The sequence below is a fragment of the Pollachius pollachius genome, assembly GCF_949987615.1.
Source record: "Pollachius pollachius genome assembly, chromosome: 3".
NCBI lineage: Eukaryota > Metazoa > Chordata > Actinopteri > Gadiformes > Gadidae > Pollachius > Pollachius pollachius.
The window spans coordinates 42,386,536-42,410,190 of NC_136936.1; the positions used below are offsets into that span (position 1 = coordinate 42,386,536).

The window sequence follows — 23,655 nt, forward strand, 5'->3', positions numbered from 1 at the left end:
GCATAAAATCCAAGCCCGTGAATAAATAAGTAATAAACTATATATATATATATATATATGAGCCCGAAATGAAGATGCAATTAAAGCCAGCCTCCCAGGAGCAGTGTTGTAAAGCACCTCACTCCATTATGTGTGGATGCAGCACGACGCTCTCTGACAACGGCAGCACAAACGCAGCTTTTCCAGACGATTAGGAACTTGATAAGCTTGCTGCTCCTCCCTCCGTTCTGGGCCAAGGCTGGCCGCTAAACCCCCAATTTTCTTGAAACGTATGCTCAAAAGCAGCAGCACTGCATGCATTAGGATAACAGCACAACTAAAGGCAGACAGGGATTTAGTGTCAAACGCAAACCAAAATAAATGGTTGATTCCACAGTGGGAACGCATTAGACAGTTTACTACAGCACTTTACATGCAGCACTTTACTGTAAGATGGACTCGCACGTAGCACGGCGTAGGGTGGAGCATCGTTCTCTTCGTGGACGGCACATCAGTCATGTGCTGCAGATGGAGGTGTGGGACTCCTGTGAGGTAGTCGGAATAGCAAGCGGCATTCCTTGTTTACACACTATTTCACACAGGCACTCCAAGACACCCCTCTTCCATCACTGCAGTAATATTTCCCATATCTATCATTGCGTATTCAACAGGCAATCAGTGGGCACAAAAAACAGCATTTCACGAGTGTGACGTGTGCTGCTGTAGAGAGATGGAGAGAGGGAGAGAGAGAGGGGGGGGGGCACAGTGGGAGAGGGAGAGGGAGACCACCTAGAGAACATAACACTCTGCTCTTAGTAAACACTGGTGCCATAGCAACCCCCAGAGAGGAGCAGCCACATCTCCATAGTAGCCTATTGTGCATTTGTGTGCGTGTGTGTGTGTGTGTGTGTATGTGTGTGTGTGTGTGGGGGGGGGGGGGGGGCTGTATGCATGCATTCATAATAGAGAAAGAGAGACAAAGACAGAAGGAAAAAGTGTGAAAAGCAGACATTAGGAGAGCAGGAGAGAGAAATAGAGAGAGAGAGTGAGAGATAGGGACACAAACAGAAGGAGAGAGCCAGCTATAGTGTGAGAGAAAAAGCTAGAGAGTGAGAGAGCGAGAGAGAGAGAGAGAGCCATACACACACACACACACACGCACAAACACACACACACACACACACACACACACACACACACACACACACACACACACCCACACACACACACAGAGCTAATGACTGTTGAGGTAGAGTAGGATATAAAAGTGGGTACAGCCTCAGGCAGGAAGCACTATACCCAGTGGGTGTGTAATTTAATGATAGGGTTCTACATAAGATGCATAGACTGCACAACAGGACTGCAAATCCAGAGTAGCAAGGAACAAAGACCAGCCAAAAGTGATCACACTAAATATGAATACACCCTCATACTTGATTGGGTAACTTGACTTTTGTATTCCCCTCCCATTGCAAATGACCTTGGCAAAACAAATACCTAGCCTTATCTCAACATTACAGGCCTCCTTAAGGGGATTTTCGAACAGATTAACACTGAGGTCACTTTGGCTTGGTAATAATTTAATACTATCGTTTATCGTCTTTGAAAGGTATTCTATCGTCAATAAATGAAGATAAAGGCTTATCATTTTGAAACAACAAGCGAGAAAGTAAAACTAGTTTCAGTCCTTTACAATACATTACATTTCAATGCACACAGTTTAATGACCCTCAGCCGGAATGATATTTTGAATTCATAAGCAGTTTTCTAAAACTTCCCATAATTATTGTAATAATACAGCCTTTTGTCCAGCACCAAAAGTCACCTTTTGATTTTGTACGCAAAATGCAAGTATTGTTAGGACTAGGGCTGGGTATCCAATTGGCCAATTTCTTAAATCGATTTGATTTCGATTCATAAGGTTCTGAATCGATTAATCACGATTTGATTTGATTCGATTCGATTCAATCTGCTCTTAAATAATGAAAATGGCTCAACTGTGTTACAAAATACTAATGTACTTTATTTTTTCTCTTCACCTTAAACAACAGGTTTTAAGTGCAAACTTGTAAATTGGACAGTTTCAACTTGAGCTGCAAACAAAACTGTCTCAAGTCTCAAAAGTGCAATTTTGAAATTAGAAAGGAATTGCAAGTGAAAGTGTACTTGAACTACGACATTCCAGCACTGCAAATTGCATTAAGGCATTGTTTATTAAAGTGCAAAAATAATAATAATGGTAAAAAAAATGAAATAAACAATAATCTACAACATGCCCTATGAATCAATATTGCAAAATTTAAATGAAATCGATCCAAAATCGATTAAATATTTTTTTTTACCCAGCCCTAGTAAGGACAGTGCTGTGCTTTTGTGTTTTGTTCCTTTTATCCGGCCAACTGTAGAAGACCCCAAGACTTGAGTAAATTCCAGGACTTGAGGATATTTTGATCTAGGCCAGATGTGAGCCTCTGTTTCAGTCGGTGTGACCCTGAAGGCATCATGTTTCTCTGACAAGCGATAGTCCCCCCCCCCCCCACACACACACACACACAACCCCAGTATTTGTTTGGTCTGGTCCGCATTAAACATTAAACTGTCCCACTAGTAGGGAATGGAGCAATTCCAACATGTGTAAATAGCATAAACTAGTCTATTGGAATAACACTCCCCTTTGACCTAGTGATATTTGGTTGGATTGATTGCGCTGAGTGGCCGAATTCAGTGGGGTACTTAAAAATAAGAGAAAATATTAAATGAATATCCATTTATTTAAAGATAAAAACGGAGGCTTGATTAAGGATAATGTATTTGCCGACGGCAATCTTTTTCAATTAGTGGGAAAATATTCCAATATAGGCGCATGTGGGCCTTGGCATCTGTTCACTCACTGCTCTCCCCCGTGGCAAAGCCCAGAGGCCTGCGACATTTACAGCACTAATCAAAATGTATGAAGGACTTATTCAGAGAGCCTGTGGAGACTGTTTAGCAATGCTAGAACAAATGCTATTCACGGGACGGGTCGCCATCTTTTATTTTGATCAAATAATAGCGCATCTCACATTCCAAGAAGTCCAAACTGGAAATGTAACCCAAGTTAGGAGGTTTTGAAAGCATGAAAATGAAAGCCACAATGTGGTGGTTCTTTGGTGCATTTGTTCGAAGATTTAAAAAAATTGCCGTAGTAGAACACTGAATACTAATGTGTGAGTTCTCAGAAGGCCTTTTTTCAACCCTTTCAAAATATGCTTGCATGAATGTTCCATCTCAGTGTTTCTAATGTATTACATATCACAATGAAGTGGGACACACAGGAAAGCTTCAAATAGACAGCACTCTAGACAGACGCGAACACACACACACACACACACACGCACACACACACACACACACACACACACACACACACACACACACACACACACACACACACACAAGAACACACACCCATCACACTTAAATTTCCATCAAAGCCACTTCAGGTGCTGCTTTTCTGTTGAGACACGGAGCATGAAAGTGGAATCGAGCCCATCCCATCTATCTAATCACGCTGTCCCCTGTTCACTCTTTGTCTTTCTTTCTCCTCTCTCTCTCTCGCTCTCTCTCTCTCTCTCTGTCATCTTTCAAACAGCACCCTCAACCCTTCACCCGAGGGGCTAACCGAGAGAGGAGTGTCTCGTCAGGGAGCTGGGCACCTCCTGTCAGCTCCCATTACACCCCCCCCCCCCCCCCCCGTGACACCTTGTGCACCTGCTTTTATCTTTCCATCGGCAGGGTTCAAATGGGCAATGCCATGGTCTACGGTTGGAGAGAGGATGATTGCTTATACTGTCTTATTTTTCCTGAAAACATATTTGTTATATTTTTAGACGGATGACGTAAACCTATTCATGGCCCCCTATTATTCCCGACCCCACAATAAATTTGAGTGTTGTATTTTAGCGTGTCGGCACAATATGGGAAATAGGAAATTACATAAAAAATGTCAAAAAAGCCGAGGTCTGAATTAATATCTAACGGCATAATTATTTATTTGGAAGCCTTCTCATTGCATACTGAGGAAAGGAAACATGATTTAGGAGATTTTAATTTCTTTCTGCCGCTGGCCCTTTTATTTTTCATATAGTCTTCTGAGGCATGAATACAAACTGATTACTTCTGATTGGCCCGTCACTGATCAACCTAAATGTTTTCATTCAGACACCACTGAAGGAAGATATTAAATTTCCTCAACAGCTCCATACGTCTGATTTCCTTCAATATATATTTGGACTGACCTAGATTTATTTATTTTTTGACGGGTCTTTTGTGCCTTTATGGACAGGACAGTGAAGAAAGGAAAGTGGGTGGAAGACAAAAGGGAAGAGACATGTCGCATAGGACAACAGGTGGGAATCGAATCTGGGGCACTACCAGGCGTAATGTCTACATGGTTACCAAACCGGTGCTAGTTTGTGCTTTTAAAAAGCAAAGTTTAAATATGAATTACCGACCACTGGGCACCAGTGCAAGGTAATCAATGATTTGATCAGCATAAGAGCTAAAGGTACCACATTGGAACATGACTAGTATCATAGACATTGCAAGTATTAAACACACTGCATGTCATGCAACCAACTTGAACCGTTCTGGAAATGTAGTCCAGAACCCAAACCATAATAAACAGATTCAGGCAGATGATGAGTGTCCTGATCTGCAGAGAACTCCCTTTAAACACACATATAATATCAGGATCAGTAGGCTACGGTGGGACATAGGATTAGATAGTGTCAGAGAGGATGACATGAGATGAAAAGGGTATGACAAAATGGATAGGATACCACAAGATGGGAAAGGACAGGACATGATTATTGGGAACATGTACTGTCCACGGAACATTGTCAGGATTTAATATGATAGGGGGGAGAGGAGGATATTTCTGACTCCCATTTTCCCTTTTGTGTTTTCTTTGGAGGGTGAGTGGTGCCAGCATGCCGTCTGATTAATCATTGCCCGCTAATAGGACCACGAGTTCCTCAGAAATAAAATAGCAAATGAATGGAGAATAAATTATGTGGGTGTGGAGTCGGCCAAGACAGATGGTTCATTACTACAGCACACAGAGTTCACAATTACTCTTTCTAGCCAAACACCCCGAAACCCCTCAATGAGACACAGCTCCTCTGGGAGCAGGGTTGTGTCTGTTTGCGTGTATCTTTCTATGTACCTTTGTGTGTGGGTCTATGTGTGTGTGTGTACATGTGTGTGTGTGTGTGTGTGTGTGTGTGTGTGTGTGTGTGTGTGTGTGTGTGTGTGTGTGTGTGTGTGTGTGTGTGTGTGTGTGTGTCGGTGCGCATGTGTGTGACCTTTATATGCATATTTGGTTTGTTTGTCGATGCACACACGCTACTGAAGAAATGTGTGTGTGTGTGTGTGTGTGTTTGTGTGTGTGTTCGGACTACATTTCTGGTTGTTATCGGTCATGCCTAAGCCTTTCTTCACTTGCAATTTCCTTTGTTTTGCTTTATCACCGACTGCACCACTGCCATCAGAACATCTGCCTGTTGATACGGCACCTCATTAACTCAAGGGCAGTGAAAGGGCTCAACTCATCCGCCTCCACCTCTTTGCCTGCTCTTCCTTCTCAGCAAGGTCCATTCAACTGGTATACAATGATAATGTGCAAGATCAATGGAGATCAAAGACCTTGGTTAATATGTGATTACATATTCACTAGTATTGCTCCTAATTATTTTCAATCAGTCACACTCATTCGGTCGCACTCACAACATAACCTACTTTTGGTAGGAAACTGTCAGGCTGTGTCTGGTGTGCACATTTTGTTATGTTTATGATAGAGTGCCCTCTAGTGAAGAACCGTGAGGTTACACGTTGATGTAACAAGTGAAAGAATAGCATAAATAAGTGATCAAATAAATCTTCATTCAACAATAAATGTTTTTGTTGAATGTTATTGACATAAAAGTTCATAAATTTGTTCAATTTCCGAATAGATGGTAAATATAACATTTGTCTGCTTAAATCTCACATACGATTGCTTTATAAAAGCAATATCCCCTATTTATATTGGAGTGGACGTGTTTACTATGCATTTAAATCAACCAAATTTCGTCAGTGTGTAATTTTAAGGGTTTTAATTAAAATAATTGTCTCATTACTGTCCTAAAAGGTCAAAACAGTCATACGTTTTGTGATTGTAGGATACAGGCTTATGTTATAGGGCTGTACTATAATACCTGTGTCGATGCAATGTTTAAAAAATAAAATCTTGTTTTGATTAAAAGTTGTACAGTTTGGCAATAGTTTGTGTTACGATACTAGGAATAGGGTTCGTTTTAGGGTGCTTAGAGTTAGGGTCAGTACTGATGTCACACAGAGGGGGCGGTGTTGAGGTGCTCATCACAGGTAAGTAGCAACAGCTGAGTGGACAGGGGTCTCTGGGAGTTTTGAGACTGAGTGGAGAGTGCCTGGTTTTCAGCAGGTGAGAATGAGGGGTGAATGAGAATAACCCGAGGGACTCACGCTGCTCGGACATTCCATGAAGAGAACACTTTTGGGATATATATATATATATATATATATATATATATATATATATATATACATGGTGAATTAAAGACTGGACCAAGGCGCGGGCTGGTCAGCGGGACTGACGGTTCATCCAACCGGGACGAGGACCCGGTGCAGAGAGTGAGAGACGGACCTGTGCTGAGTACCTCGCACCTAACCCCCTAGATAGGTTAGATTACACTCACCCAGGGAAAGATTAGGAAAAATACTCAAGTTCAACACACCACGTAAGGACAAACTTTGGTTACGGGCTGTCTATGGCCAGCATCGTAACATTTGCTGCTTCATAACATTATTTATGTCAGTGCACTTTATAAAAAATATGTTGTTAAATTTTCGAATTAATGAAGTGTATTTTATGGGCCGCCATTCTCAGTGCAAAGGTCAAACAAGCTCCTGGATATTCGGCATGAATATGCATTAAAGTGAGTTTGGCTCATTGAATTTTTAGCAGGGGATTAAAATTCCTGAGAGGGGTAATTTGCCCGGCAACTCAGGCCTCTACTTCTCTCCCCAAAGGGCAGAGCAACCGGTAGCAATTGTGTTGCACTGCAGGCAGGAAAACTGGCGGAGAACCCCAATCCATTTGGATTTAATGACAGAGGTGGGGGACAGAGAGTTCACTAGGCTGCAGACAGAAAGAAGATTGGACGTAGGGATGGATGGACGAATGGCTAGATGGATGGACAGAAGGGTTGATGGATAGATGGGTAGAGGGATGGCAAGATGGATTGATCGCGGGATGGATGGGTGGACAGCTGGCTGGGTGGGTGGATGGCTAGATTCATTGATGGATGGATATTTGGAAAGATTTGATTTGTCGTTTATTATGGCAATAAATGTAATTTATGCATTCATTTTTTCCCGGACTGCTTGTGACATGGGTGTAGAGTTCGATGCATGGGTGGATGTGTGTGCATGTGGACAAGGATTTATAAACATTGAGTGTTATGTAAGAGCTCAAGGGATGACTCATACAAAACAGAATTACATATGATCAATTAAATATTATGAGGTGGAGTCGTTACATCTTTGTTGAATGTGGTTGTTTATGCTTCCCGCCACATGATGGTGCTACAAGACAAGACTACAAGACTATGTTTGGCATACACACACACATTGTGGTAGACTGTAGAAACTATTCCAATGTAGTTGGTTACATACGAGAGTAATTTACAGGAAACAACCATATTAAATTAAAACAATGAAACACTATTAAAATTACATCACAAAACTGTACTGAGGTTTATAATGTACTACATTAGAGGTTTCTATTGTTTACATTATAACCCATGAGAGGCTTCTAATCGTCTTCTAGAATTAGCAACTGCGTTCAAGAAAACGCTGAAAAGAATGAAGGACAGAAAGAAGAACCAAGCTCAATTTGAAAAATCTGTTTCAGTTTCTGTGTGGCCAAGTTATTTCCATCTTGAATGATTAGCATTATTGATTATTCATCCTTATCATTGGTATGTAACTCTATGAAATGCAATACTCAGAGGAGCAGGGGATAGGCCGTATAGGCCACCGCCTAGGGTGCAACCATCAATGGATTTATTGTTGGCCAAGCAGAAAAAAAAAATATATACTTTTATTTTTACAACAACAAATACCTTGAATTGAGAAATGTATTAATGAATACTAAAGAAAATGGCAGACAGACTTGTATTCTGATCCTTTGGTCCTAGTCCATCCCTATCAAATATAAACCCCATTTGTTAAACCCCAAAGAAAATTTAATGAACAGAAAATGATTAGTGATAAATAGATCAAATCAATATCATTATATTAATAAATCAAACAAGCATCATAATGTCATATGTATCTTGAACCCAATACCACGTGATATTTGACAGGGGTCAAGTTTGCGATGTAGGGGTAATGATGTGGCATGTTGGCCGAAGGAGGGGCACATTATGAGGTTCCCCTAGGGCACCAACAAGGCTAGGGCCGGCCCTGCAGAGGACCCTGCTCAAACGCGATAAACACTGCATTGAAGTCAGCGTGTGTCGCGTGTTTTTCCAGCAGGTGGCATGCTTTGGCATGTTTTTATTACATACAGCACCGTAGCAAGGAATTGTTTTTTTTTATCATCTGCCTCAAGACTGTTTGTCAATTTTTAGTTATTTGATAGTGAAATTTAATCCTGAACCAGATCACTGTTGTTTGCTATTTATTCATGAATTTCACGTTTGAATAAGAGATAGAATAACTATCATATGGATTACGTTTTTGGTATTGCCAAGGTAGCCTGCATCAAATATTATGTAGGCCTACCGTATTATTTTAAGAGGGGACCTAAATTGTGATGGGATCCATATATTTTATTGTATTGTTTTTAACGCAAGCGTAGCTGTTGTTGATGGTCTGTCCCTGCTCGGTGTTTGGCACGTGGCCCAACTGGGTGGAGCGTAGCTTAGCTACTGTGTTGCTTTGCGTTGTTTTCTCCACCGCACGCCAGTGCTTATGCAGCGATAGCAGAAGAAGGACCTCATGTGCAGAGGAGACGCCAATGCAAATTGGGGAATTACTCCGGGACATCCCTTGAATTGACTTGACATTCGTCCCGCATTGGACACTGGATTTTGTGTTCTGATAACCCGAAGCACCCGTTTCATTTGCCGCACCGTTTGCAGGGGGGGGGGGGTGCAGAACCTGCTGGGGATCGCTGCTGCTGTCACCGAGTCGCGGCAAGACAAGGACGTTCCACCTATTCGCTTGTGATCACCGCACAGGGTTGTTTTGTGAAGCACCTCCGTGATACCAACACACACACTCTCAGCCGAAAGTGTCCGTGGATCGTCAAATGTTGTGCCGTGGCCCAATGGACTTGAGCGTGCGAGGAGAATGCTAATGAACGTCGCGCTGCGTCCTGCCGACGCGCGCTATCTTCCAGTGCTGCTGACGGGCGACAGCAGAGGTAATCCTTCGTTCCAGAGCCACCCTGCTCCCTCGGATATCTAAGTAAACGCTTCTTTTCTGTTGGTCATTCCTCTATCTGTATATACGTTTCTCAAAGGAAACGAGGGACGTGTTGACAGTGTACCTCTGTGTTTTAAGACGGAAGGGCGATACAAGGGGAGCTAGACGCCCCTTCCACCTGCTGTTGAAAATGGGCAACAGTTTTTCCAACATTTCTGCCTTCCAGTCGCTTCACATAGTGATGCTAGGTTTGGACTCTGCGGGCAAAACCACTGTTCTGTACAGACTGAAATTCAATGAATTTGTGAACACCGTGCCAACCATCGGGTTCAACACAGAAAAGATTAAACTTAGTAATGGCACCGCGAAGGGTATAAGTTGTCATTTCTGGGACGTGGGAGGCCAGGAGAAGCTGAGGCCCCTGTGGAAGTCGTACAGCCGCTGCACGGACGGTATCATATACGTGGTGGACTCCGTGGACGTTGACAGACTGGAGGAGGCCAAGACGGAACTGCATAAAGTGACAAAATTCGCGGAGAACCAAGGCACGCCGCTGTTGGTGATAGCCAACAAACAGGACCTACCCAAATCCCTTCCTGTCGCAGACATTGAGAAGCAGTTGGCGCTGCACGAGCTTACTCCATCCACCACGTACCACGTACAGCCCGCGTGCGCCATCATAGGCGAGGGGCTGCACGAGGGCATGGATAAACTGTACGAGATGATAGTCAAAAGGAGAAAATCTCTAAAGCAAAAGAAGAAACGATAACAGCCACTCATGTGTGACGTATGATGCAAAGTTAGTATAACTAAATACTATTCGGGTATGCCAGTGTTGCCCCAAAAGAGGTTTACTTTTCAGTGGTTCTATTATTATTTTTGTTTATCCTTTTACTTTGGGTTATTAATGTCAAAGCTGTTAAGATGCTGTGAACCAGCTGAATGATGCTTTTGCACACCATAATGGTGCAGAATTTATACAAATGTTTAACCAAATACATACAAAAAAGAAACACTTGAAATGATTTCTCTTAAGGACTCGAATGGAAATTACAGCATTGAAAAGGAAGAAATGAAAACGGGCTGGCCCGTGATTTGCTGCTTTCCTCCCATGGATCTTCAATGTAGCTGGACGTTTGACTCTGGAAGCAGATCACCAGACTGTAACCCGCGGAGTACTTTTATGGACGCTTGGAACTGTTTCTGCTCACCGGCCACACGTCTTCAAGGAATGCTTCTTTGGAAAAATACCCCACCCTTTTGTTTTTTTGTGATTTTTGCACGTGGCTGGGGTTATACTCACTTTTTGCCCACTGCTCATGTCACACAGTGAATCTGTGACTTATCTGTTGCATATGAGCCTTCTGGTTAAGGATGACAGATGACAACAATGTTTCCCGAGTGTTGAAGTAGCCTTTACTATGTGTGTTGGACAGAAGGTGCCACTTGCTCACAGTTGGAGCAGGGTGGGGGGTGGGGTCCACTATTTTGCACTTTTCATTTCCTAACGAAATAGTAGAGTACTACACTGTATAGCAGAGTCGGACCTCGCCCCTCTATGTATTGACAAGCCAAAATTGAAGTATTTTTGGAATATTAAAAGATGATGAAATGGATTGCTTTGGTTGAACGTTGTCCCTCATTTACATAATGGAGGTGTGTGTGTCTGTGTGTGTGTGAGGGTGGTGCCTGGTATGGTGATGACCTACTCAACTGCAGAGTTGCTAATGTAAGCAGATGGGCATGCCCTCTGACAAGACCTAATTGATTGTTTTCCTTTTATCAAGCTACTCACCCCTTTTAGAGAGAGAGAGAGAGTAACGCTCACACTTTCCAGGTGTGATGTCAGAATGAGTGTGTGGAGGTCAAAGGTCACAAGGTTCAAAGCCCTTGGCTCTCACAGAAATTGAATGAGTGAATTAACAATTCCGTATATAGGCCTTTGTTAAACATCGGACTTCCCATTAAAGTACTAATTACATGGTAGATGTACAGCTTGTATAAAAATAAATGTCAGCAATGATTCTAAAATCTCAAATGAAACGGCTACATAGCCACAGTTCGAACTATGCCAGGGTTAAAGCCCACATCTTCTAAACTGTATTTCTCAATAATGTCCATACATCTCTCTTGTTCCTCCTCAGAATAAATATGCACACCCCAAGAGAGCCGAGCTAGCTGTGTAAGAAGCGGGAAAGCTCGGGGCACATGCAGGAAGTTGTACTGCTTCTCCCTAATCACCCGCCCTACAGGGGCCTTTAAATATACATCAATAGCAGCAGACAGGAACCCATCTTTGAGACTTGTGTGGTACCAGCAGTAATATATGCACGTGGGGCTTGTTCCTAATCTTCTAGAACCTCCTCACGGAAGTACATTCTTGCTTGGGATCGTTTGATTTATTGATGGCTGTCTTGTTTGTAAAGCCGATGTTATCATCACTGGACGCCATTGATTGTTTCCGACATTCGTTGAGCTTCTCATGCCACTCTCGTTTCAGTAGCATTAGTTGCTATTTTAGCCTCGTATTTGTGCTAATTATACATGCTATGGTGGCATGCAATGGGGAATAATGGTGAAATGTGATTTGTGACGTTAAAACAAACACAGTTATGTTTTGTACACATTACAGGGTAATCTCACAATATGAGAAAACACACATGGCCAGGCCTTCATAATCGTATGTTGGCACACCCGCATCCCCCCATCTATTTGTCCATGTGCCCTGACACCACCTTTATCTCTGGCTTAAAATATAACTAACTTATGCATGTTTTTGCATGTCTTGTTGTCCAAATTGTGTTACCAGAATTTGAAGTCTCCACAGTTCCATACCCAGAGAAACACTATAAATCCCCATTTTTACAAAATGATATACAACCAGATCCCATTGTACACTTCATGTACCTTTTTTTAATCTGTATTAGATAAGCTATAAGAACACCTTTTCATTATTCTGTGCCATTTGCCACTTAACATTAATTTTTCAATTAATCATCAGCAATAATTTAACAAGTTTTGTGTTTTCTGGCAATCAGGCTTCCTCATTTGTGGCCATACCTCAAAGATAAAATAATGAAGGCAATGCAGACTTAGGATCAATACGGAATGCTGAGTCACTGTGTGCCACAGCAACAGGCACCAGTTTGGCCTCTACCACTGTTTTATGTCAACAGCTTTGAGATCGATACCTTGAAGAATGTTGGCAGAGTATTATGCCGAGTTTTGTGGGTAACTGCTGATACAGGCACGGCAAACAGTCTGGAGAAGGAGAATTCCCTGGAAAAGCCCCCCCCCCCCCCCCCCATCCCCCATCCCTCCCTCCCTGTGTAAAGAAAGCCATTGTAGAGACACGGCAGAACCAAGAAAGCCTCTTGTCTTTTAAGGACAGGCTGCGTTACTATGGCAACAGCAAGGGCAAAGTCTTATAGGCCCTAACCTCTTCTGAGGGTCTAGCTATGACAAGCCTACATCTAGGGGGTTGTAACTGGTCCCTACTGGTGTGGGATGTAAAACCAGAGCACTGGTATTAAGATCCTTCAAGATTGCTAATAGGGTAACCGTATTAAGCTGGATATTTGTATCTTGTATTAGTGATCGTCTAATCAAGTCGTGCTTTTCCCCCCTCCATCGAACACGGCCTAGAGCAATGATCCGTATGTGATACAAGACGGAAACAGATCCACAGGTCGTTAGTCATGGGATGGATTTAAGCTCAGTAGAACAAACAGCCGTTAATGAGGAGGAGCAGGTTCAGAGTTCGTGTCTGTTCCCCTACAGTCCGTCCAGGATTGTGTTTGCTCAGTTGAGTACTCTTTTCCAGGTAAAGAGTTAATAGGTAAAGAGCGTGTCGCTTTGTGTTGCTACATACCGACATGACCCAGGTTATATTTGAACCGTAGGAGATAAGACAATAATAGCAGCATGCTAGATTTGACCTGTTTTGTCACAAACACTTTCGGCAATTGCTATGACTTTCAGTAGTTGCCATACCATCGTTATTGGTATGGCGTTTATTTAAAGCGAACATTTCTGAAAAGCTTTCACAAAATATTGCGTACAACCAAATAAGAAAATAATCGTAATGATTTAAAGCAGTTTCATTAAGTGGCATCACAAACAGCACAAGCCACAAATCACATGTTTCATCAACTAGATGCGCACACACACCCTGACAGAGGCATGCAAGTACGACGGAACACAATGGGATCCCCCTGTGGCACAGTGCAGGAACTCCTTCAGCATTCCCAAATGCACATAAGATACAGCAAGTGTCTCCTGTTATGGTAGAAACACGGCCCAACCCCCACAACCCAACCCTGAGCTATAGCCGCTCGCCTTATGTTATTCCACCCAGAACACTGTGTACCAACCCTGGGCTGCCGAGAGACAGCCCAGGTTGTCCTTTCTCTTTATTTTTGAGTTACGCACCAATACCAACCTTCCTTTTAGTTTTTCCATCCTCTCCCTCCTCCTCCTCCCTTTGTTACCTCCCCACCCCCACCCACACGGCTGCCTCCCTTCCTTTCCCCCTCCCTCCCTCCCTCCCTCCCTCCCTCCCTCCCTCCCTCCCTCCTTTCCTCCCTTCCTCCCAACACCCTTCAGTGCTTTAATTAATTACTTAAGCCAGACTGCTACATTGGCGCCAGCCAATGCAAAGTGCTTATCAAGGAGAAACAAGGAACATTGTTTGTTTTTTCTTTTTGCTTTTTTTATTGGAGGTGTCTTGGAGGTGTGTGTGTGTGTGTGTGTGTGTACGTTTACATTTACATTTAGAGCATTTAGCAGACGCTTTTATCCAAAGCGACTTACAATAAGTACATTTGTCACAAGAAGTGAAACAATATATCGCTGTCAGTACAGTAAAGATGTTCATAGAACCAAGTGCAAGTACTAACACTCGCTAGGCTAACCCATTCCCCGTGTAAAGCAATGATAGCAGCTACTGCAGATGCTACACAATTAAGCACTATGAATAAGTGCAATGTAGATTAAGTGCGTACAATAAGTGTGTGTGTGAGAGAGAGATAGTGTCTGGGTGTGTGTGCCTGGGCGAGGTTGTGTGTGTGCGTGTGGACGTGCGCGTGTGCATGCGTGCGTGGGTGCGCTTTCAAGCCTGTTAAATCACTGCAAATTAAAAGATAATAACCTGACATTGGAGATGTGAAAAAACAAAAAAAGCCTTGTGTGTGGTTCAAAAAGTTTGTTGTCTCCTTAATTGCCTTACATCAGGGACAACGTTTTCATGTGTTAGACGAATCTGCGGTCAGCAGACCAACATGAAACCAACATGCTTTGACAAACATTTAGAGGAACACACAACCTATTCCAGCAGCATTTACTTGGTGATTTATCTTGGCGTTAGGAATCTGTTCATCTGCCGTGTATAGACCTTGTACATTGTAACATCATATCACATGATGCCTCTATTTCGGAGTTAGCGGAGCATGTGAAGGTTATTGGTAGTAATGGGGTTTTGGTCATTGTTTAGTATTTTATCCTGAAATTATTTGTCTTCATGAGATGTGTTCAAGAAATCCAACGTTAATTATGATGTATATAATGTCCAGTGTTCTTGTTTAGGCCTTTGTAATGGCAACAAAACAACAGGAACGCCTGCTTTGTTCCTGCATGTCCTTTTACCGTATGTGCTATGTGTGCTAAGCCAAGATTTGTTTTTGTTGTTTTGACATATATAGGTCATTCCCTTCTATCTCTCGTCTTATTTTCTTCATCTCGGTCTGCTTTCACCCACAGAGGTATTTCCATGGCAGTGTGTGTGTGTGTGTGTGTGTGTGTGTGTGGTTTTCTCGGCACGCACAATGTGTCCACGTACATCACATTCAGTCAACAATACTATAATGAACAGAGTCTAGTGCTATAGCGTTTAATGACAACAACGTTTTAATGAGTGTTTTCAGCACTGTTTATTGTGTGCCGAAGGGCTTTTATTTTTTAGAATAATTAAGATGTGGATTGTATAGCTTTACAGTTTTAAGAGCTTGTGGGTGAGAATGATAGTCACTTGGTGAGTCTTTGTGGGGCTGAATGTTTAGTCGGGGTAAGGGGAGTTTGAGGGGTAGTTGGTGTGCGGCTAGTGTAGATGTAGGGTATGGGAACCGTGTGTGTGTGTGTGTGTGTGTGTGTGTGTGTGTGTGTGTGTGTGTGTGTGTGTGTGTGTGTCTCTTATGAACAATGGGGATTACAGAAAAAAGAAAAAAAACAAAATACAAGAATGAAGTAGCACAATGCATTTCTATGACTTGTAGAGGTAATGCAGATTACAATGGTTACTGGGAAACATTCAATTACAATGTGATTTGAAACAAATTAAGACAAAGAAAATGGTATTTAAAGGAAAACAAAAAAGCTCCAATCAAACCATTGAGGGCATAAGGGTTTCCCAAAATAGATGTTGGTTGTTGATGTGAATGGCCTCAGTTTTACTGGCCAGCTACACAACGTATAGATGGACAAATAACTTGATTGTTTTAATTGGTGGTCACACTGGGTAATTGATAATTCACTCTGACCGACACTGTGGCAGACAAACACACAGGACGTCTAACACTGGAAAACACAACATCAATTACCAGCCTACGCTAAGAACAGGAGAAAAGGGAGAAAAAAAATGGGCACCCCCACACTCAAAAATACTATGGGATGCAATAAATACACAATGAGACACAGTAGAAAACATTCAGCTGATGCATGCAGTTCTTGAAGGAATGCCATAGCAGTCAGTGGGAAGATATTGGTGTAAAGAGTACCTTCAACCAGGGCCAGGGAGCTCTGTCATTGGTCCGTTGGTCTAGGGAGGGCTTTCGTTGGTCCGTTGGTCCAGGGAGGGCTTTCATTGGTCCGTATGTTCAGGGAGGGCTGTGATGGTCCGTTGGTCCAGGGAGCTCTGTCATTGGTCCGTTGGTCCAGGGAGGGCTTTCATTGGTCCGTTGGTCCAGGGAGGGCTTTCATTGGTCCGTTGGTCCAGGGAGGGCTGTGATGGTCCGTTGGTCCAGGGAGCTCTGTCATTGGTCCGTTGGTCCAGGGAGGGCTTTCATTGGTCCGTTGGTCCAGGGAGCTCTGTCATTGGTCCGTTGGTCCAGGGAGGGCTTTCATTGGTCCGTTGGTCCAGGGAGGGCTTTCATTGGTCCGTATGTTCAGGGAGGGCTGTGAAGGTCCGTTGGTCCCTAGGTAGTTGAGAGACAGCTTTACTGTAATGTATAGGGGGTCTCCTTGAGCTCCTGGGTTGCTGGGCCCCCCTGGGGCCCTCTAGGCTGGGGTTTTGGTGTTATGGGCTTTGGGGTCTTTATTTTGTCTGCTCAGGAATTCTCTGGGAGAGAGAGAGAGAGAGAGAGAGAGAGAGAGAGAGAGAGAGAGAGAGAGAGAGAGAGAGAGAGAGAGAGAGCATGGCAGTGATGCAGGCAGGAGGAGAGGAGAGTCTTGCTGCCAAGATGAATGGGGCAGTAAAACTCAATGTGGGGTGGTGCTGGTGGTGGGGTGGAAGTAGCGTGTAGCTAGTGTCCCAGCCGGTCCCAGCAGGCCCTTGTCTCCATATAGAGTCATGTTCCCCGAGTGCCGTCTCCCTCGCAGACTAAACTGTAAGACGGCGGTTAGTGCGGGCATTAATCAGCCCCCTCTCGCCACAACACAACAGAACCGCCAAACATAGCTAAACAAGAGCAACTCTTCCACTGCATCGTCTTCCCTCCCCTAACTGCTAGCTGTAGCCATTGTACAAAACACTGAACAAGACACACAAACACACACACAGCGCCTTTTTAGTTGCTGTTTTTACATCCTCGTTTGTGGTCAATACACAGCATTTGATATAATTAAAAATTATATTTTCACTTCATATAAACATTATGCCATTTCTTATGACTCGTTTTATGTGGCGTGTTTTTGTGTTATGAACAAAACATGTAGCCTTAATAAAAGAAAATGAAGGTTTTGTACCAAAATGCATCATCATACAGATGTCAATCGCATGTGAAGTCCTAGAGGAAATTATTCAGAAGATGATTGTGAAACAAAAATGGTGGCATTAAAAACAGTTATTTTCCAAAAATTCAGCTGAAGCATGTTGCCTCTCGCTCATACTTCATCAAGTAGCACAGCATGTGCTAAACACACTCTCTCCATCATCCTCCGTCCTCAACCACCCACACAGCCCCCTATCTCTATCTGTCACACACACGCAAACACACAAACACACACGGGCACTTACACAGAAAGCATTTGCCTTTAATCCTGATGCCAATTCTTGGGATTAACTCATTTCCTGTGTTTCTTAAAATTTCAGGAGAACATTTGTCTTCCTCTTCAAGTGTGTGCTTTTGTGTGTGTGTGTGTGTGTGTGTGTGTGTGTGTTATTATGCATATTAAATTGTCTATATTTGTTTCATATTTTGTGTATGTGAAATGTATCTTATATTGTGTGTACTGTTTCCTGTCTGAGAGAATATTTTTGATACAGTATACCTGCCTACGCATCAAGCCTATTTATATAATCTCTCTCTCTCTCTCTCTCGCTCTCTCTCTCTCTCTCACTCACACACTTGTATTCAAATTCATTTTCAAATAAAACTGCCCAAGGACCACCAAACACACACACACATTTTCAAAACATACATGTCCGCATAAACATGCACAGACCCCATTCTATTGGTGCTTCAGGAGCATTAATATGCAGATGAATTATGTATTTCATAGGATGACAAAGGAGGTCTGTCACACGCGGCATAATCAGGCAGGAGCTCCGCAGTAAAGCCGGTCGACATCCATCATTGGCCAAGGCAAAAATAGCCCCCGCCCCAATTTACCCCCGACACTTCCCTGTACTCCCAACCAATGACCACTTAGCTAGGCCCACTTAGCACATCAACACACAAGAGACAAGAAACTCGAGACAATGATGTGACTTTACATTTGTTCCTTTTTCTTTCTTGTTTGTGTGTTTGTTTGTTTTGCATTCTTTTGCATGCTTTTGTTCATTGATTGAAGGAGTCTTTAATTCGCCGATGCATTGCTATGACCAGCTCAGCTTTCTTTAGCTGCGTTACCTTGATGTTATACCTTTCTGTTTTACCTTCCTTTCCAGAGCCTTCCTAAAGAACCCCTTCCTGTCTCATCGCGTAATGTCAGAACTCGGCGGTAACTTCACATCAAACTAGTAGAAACAATCCCCATTCACCAGCCACATAGATGCAAGCAGCAGATTAAAAAATAATGATAATACGGATATTCGGGGGAACTGCGAGAGAATGTAGTCTATGAGTGACCACAAGGACAGGACGGTGAAAAAGAAATTGGAAACAAAAATCGTGAGGGATGGCGAATATGCTCTGCACATCGTGGCTTTGCTGCAGATCGAAACTGAGATCTAGTAAACCAGACCATTGAAATGCCTTTGGAGATTTGCCATGGCTGTGGATTATACTTATGTACATTATTATTCTTATTAATAATGATTAATCCCAATGAATCTTTTGTCCATGTGGAGGCTATGACTGCCTATATACTTCTACCAGTATTTTTTGTTGTTTCCTAATCATTCACGCATGCAGATAGATTGAAACATACACACTCACACCCTTAATAAATGTTAGTACATATTTTCCAAATATGAAAGCGACAAACCGATCCTAATTATGTCACACATGAAGCTATTCATATTCGACTCCCCCTCCCACACACACACGCACCCCTCCTCCCCCCCCCCCCCCCACACACTCCAACAGAGCGAGAGGACGGCCATGATGGATGGCAGAGGATGCTGGGTTTGGTTTATCAACAGTTGCCGCTGCTTTGAGGGAAGAGCTGCGGATGATGGAGGGTGTGGGGGATTCATATGTGTGTGTGTGTGTGTGTGTGTGTGTGTGTTTGGTGCATGCTTGTGTGTGTGCGCGTGTGTGTCTGTATTTGTATGTGTGCATCTGAAAAATAGTGTTTGTGTGTGTTTGTGGAAGGGTTTGTGTATGTGTGTGTGCATTTGAGAAATGACGTGTCTGTGTGTGTGCGTCGTTGAGAGAAAGTGTGTGTTTGTGTGCGAGTACAAGTAAGAAAGAGTTATCTGTAGACTGTGTGTGTAGTAGATAAAGTAAGGTAGGGCGGTGTTAAGTGCAAAGGCGTGGAGTGGCATCTTACCAGCAACCAGCTGACAATCTCCCCTCCCCTCCCTCCCTCCCACCCTCCTTCCACTCCTCTCCCAACATCCCTTCCTCCCCCCTCTCCCCTCCCCTCCCTCCCTCCCACCCTCCTTCCACTCCTCTCCCAACATCCCTTCCTCCCCCCTCTCCCCTCCCCTCCCTCCCACCCACCCTCCTTCCACTCCTCTCCCAACATCCCTCCCTCCTTCCACTCCTCTCCCAAAATCCCTTCCTCCCCCCTCTCCCTGCCCTCGCCTCCTCATCTCCCTCCTTCACTCCCTCCTTCCAAACAGAGAAACATGAAGCAAACAAACACACACACACACACACACACACACACACACAAACCAAAAATGAACATGAAATCTGAGAATAATTCTGCATTGCTATTTTTTTCACCAGCCCAACTTGGGAAAACAGTCCCATGGAATCGGACATTTTTGTTATTTTTGTTGTCGTCGCCCTACTTCCCGCTGTTTATTCTCCCCCTCGTCTCTTTCTGCTCTTGTTTCTGTCTCTGTCAATCCCCCGCCCCCCTCTAAGCCGCTTTGCGGCGAAGCACACAGGAGCCACCTTACACTGTTTTCCTTTGCAAATTCTCTTATATATTTTTTTGCCAGAGACAGCACAATCACACACACACCTCCTCTGCTTACAAAGAGAATACTCAGCTGGTTCTGATTCACCACGGCTTCCTTTTCTCCTGGTGGGAAATAAAAAAAACATGCACACACACACAGCCACAGAAACACGCACACACACACACACACACACACACACACACACACACACACACACACACACAAGCCCACCTAGCGAAGGATAGTCGATGCCGGGGCGGTCTGATCGTGTTGGAAGTGGCTTTCCTGCTGAAAGGTTCTATAGAGCCCCCCCGACCGTACACACACACGTGCGCACACACCCACACGCATGCACGCGTGGACGCACACACACACACACACACACACACACTCCCCTTTCACAGCAGAGTGCCCTGAACATTTTCAAAGCTGACTCAAATTTTAATGACTTCCTTGGACCAGGAACCAAAGTCTGTTCATTTGTCTTAACCCTAACCCCATGTCAGTCCGCCATCTTGTTTTATTAATGCAGTCTATAGTGATGAATTAATCAATACTGCTGTTTGTATTCCATAGAAACAATAACCTCCCGTCGTACTTCCAGGTACTAGCCATGGTTTTGATGTTTTTCTTGGTGTTATTCAAATCAACCTCAAGAAAAAGATAAAATATGAAACTTGAACAGATTCTATATTCAGAGACTATATTGTTGGCAAATAGTTGACAATTACTGGAGTGAGAGTGATCATAGTGTTTTTTTAGGAAGAGAAGTCAAGCTGTCTATTGCTGGAGAATATCTGCCAACTACTAAAGTCTAACACTCCCACATTCACCATCTTTCAACACACACACACACACACACACACACACACACTCTCTCTCTCTCTCTTACAGATAATCCCTTAAGGTGTTTGTATTTACCATGCTGGGATGTTTTTAGTTGAAGTCCCACCCCATTGGCTGAAGCAGCATGCAGTGTTTTTCTATGTGCATTCAAGTTATGCATTTATTGCCTTGTTGGGGCACACCTGCCCATTTACAAGGCCTTTGATCTCTGATGAGACTGCAGGTGCGAACCATTGCCTGGCTTCCTCTCGTTAAGAAACCAGAGGGTAAATAGCGATAAATAGGTTTGTTAGCAAGTGGGCTTGAACAAGCAACACTGTTCTCTTCTGAACTCTTAAACCACTGGCCTCTTCTTTTTTTTTACTGTGCTTAAGAGGAGTGTGAAGGGTTTGACCCGTTTGCAATAACAAATCACTGCAGTGCATTTTCAACCTCCCTCCCATTGTAAAGGTTGCATTACTAGTTCTGAGTTCTGGGTTTGTATAGTGACGCTGTCTGAGCCATTCACAGCTGGATTAGGTTGTCTAGAGCACCCGATGGTCAATAAACACACACACACACACACACACACACACACACACACACACACACACACACACACACACACACACACACACACACACACACCCACACACACACACACACAGAGGGCTGAGATGTTTTAGTCTCTCGATGGGTGTAGTCTTTTGCTGACATAACATTTGATGCTGCAATTTACCCTACATGGTCCGCAACTTTATTTAACACCAGGGCTATTTAATAACGCAATGAGAGGTTCCTCTGTTGGAGCAACATATGATGGGAAGCGTCAAGTCAGATGTTGAAATTGTTTGACCACTTGAATGATAGCAAAGATATTCCTGTCACAAACCGTCTTCTGACTCTGCCTGTAGCAAGAGCTCTTGCATGCATTGACCGCATGGACACACCATCTACAAACCAACACCGGAAGAACATCTTTGTGTTTGTACTTTGGCTGTGTGTGTGTGTGTGTGTGTGTGTGTGTGTGTGTGTGTGTGTGTGTGTGTGTGTTTGTGTGTGTGTGTGTGTGTGTTTGTGAGCATGTGAGTGTGTGTGTGACTGTTTTCTGAAAAGGCTTCCCCACAATGAATTGACCTCTCTATCTTTAGCCCTGCAGAAGGTTGGTTAATGGCCCTTGCTCTTACCACATCCATTAACCTGTTACGCAACACAGGGGCCATGATGGAAAGTCCTATCTTCTGACCCTCTGCAAGACTTTCAGATTCAACTCACACATACACACACACACACACAAACTGATGCATACACTCTCTGACTCGATTCATTGTTGCTCTGTGTATGTCAGTGAACCATGTGCTGAAAGTCTTTCATAGATAAGCCCAGAGCTCGTCATTACCCTGGAAATAGGTTACCGAGGGTTCAACTCGGTGGTGGAACTGGTCTGCCTGGTATTCTATTTACATTTTGTCTTTGTTTTGGCGGACACTTTAGCCTTACCTGACTAAAAAGTGAGGCTTGGAACAATCAAAGCAATAAATCAAAATGAGTCAATCAAAAAATGTATTGCTGCAAAACCTAGTTTAAAAAAAGGGAATGCCTTCATTTATTTTGTGTACTGAACGTGGTAGTGCATTGCATTCACATGAATATACATTTCAATGCATAATGCATGGCCATTCTGTATAGAAAGGATAACTTATTATTATGAATTATTAACTAATATTGCTGAATGCTATAGATGTCTGAATCTGTTATGTTATGTGTTATGTTATGTTACGTTGTGTGTTGATTGTATATTCTGAGGCCGCAGCAGCTTTTGAGTTGCAGTGTGAAGCGGGAGGTGTTACGGCCACATTGGCCTTTCAGTTGTCATTGTGTGTGTGCTACTCGTTTTGTCTGCCTTTGCTCTCAAAGGCCTGGTCCCGCATGTTCCAGGATAAGGGTTTGCCCGCGTACGGGGTGTGGCCCCCAAACCGGATAAAAGTGGGCCTGGCCTCCGAGAGACGGGCGGGAGATTTGATTTGTGTTTTGCTCTGATTGTCAAGACCAGTTTTGATTCATGCTTTTCACGCAATTAAAACAAGAAACAGGGATTGTCGTGGTGCTCCTGCCTCGTTTCTTTGTTACGTCTGAGCCGCGTAACAGGAGGTTTGCGAAGAACTTCCCGAAGAATTTATCTGAGAGGTCAAGGGATCAGCAGAGGTCAAAGATCAAAGTTCCACGAGTCTCCGTCTAGCAGAGAAAACACAGGAACCCGCTTGTGCTGCCAACAAGCACACAGTAAACTGAACTCCTTCAACCAATTGCAGTTTTTTTGTTTCAAAGGTTGAATCTGGCCTAAAAATGTTTTGACATAAGGTAATGGGATTCGATACCAGAACAACATTCATGATCTTGGTTTGTTGAATATTAACAATTAACGGTTTGAACAAGATGAACATAGGCTCGGTGGGTTCTGATCCAGTTAAGAACCCACGTCACATGCGTTCTCATAAACGTTGGGCTGGCTTTCATTAGCAAGTTCAACACGTGTGGCTGGTTTGGATTTTTATTGGGTTGTTTCACGCAAAAGGCTGCAAAACACAACCTTATTATCAAAATCAATATTTTGTTATTGGGAGTTCCAA

General features: G+C 43.3%; 1 protein-coding gene across 1 annotated transcript; it reads left to right on the forward strand.

Annotated features, from left to right (window-relative positions):
- Positions 1–9,063: 9,063 nt before the first annotated feature.
- On the forward strand, positions 9,064–10,927 carry arl4cb (ADP-ribosylation factor-like 4Cb). Its single transcript, XM_079731425.1, has 2 exons — positions 9,064–9,513; positions 9,610–10,927. The coding sequence occupies exon 2, from the start codon at positions 9,662–9,664 to the stop codon at positions 10,238–10,240; it is 579 nt and encodes a 192-aa protein (XP_079587551.1). The 5' UTR covers positions 9,064–9,513; positions 9,610–9,661; the 3' UTR covers positions 10,241–10,927.
- The last annotated feature ends 12,728 nt before the right edge of the window (positions 10,928–23,655 follow it).

Coding starts and splice junctions, on each gene's coding strand:
- arl4cb (XM_079731425.1), top strand. CDS start 9,662: ATGGGCAACAGTTTTTCCAACATTTCTGCCTTCCAGTCGCTTCACATA.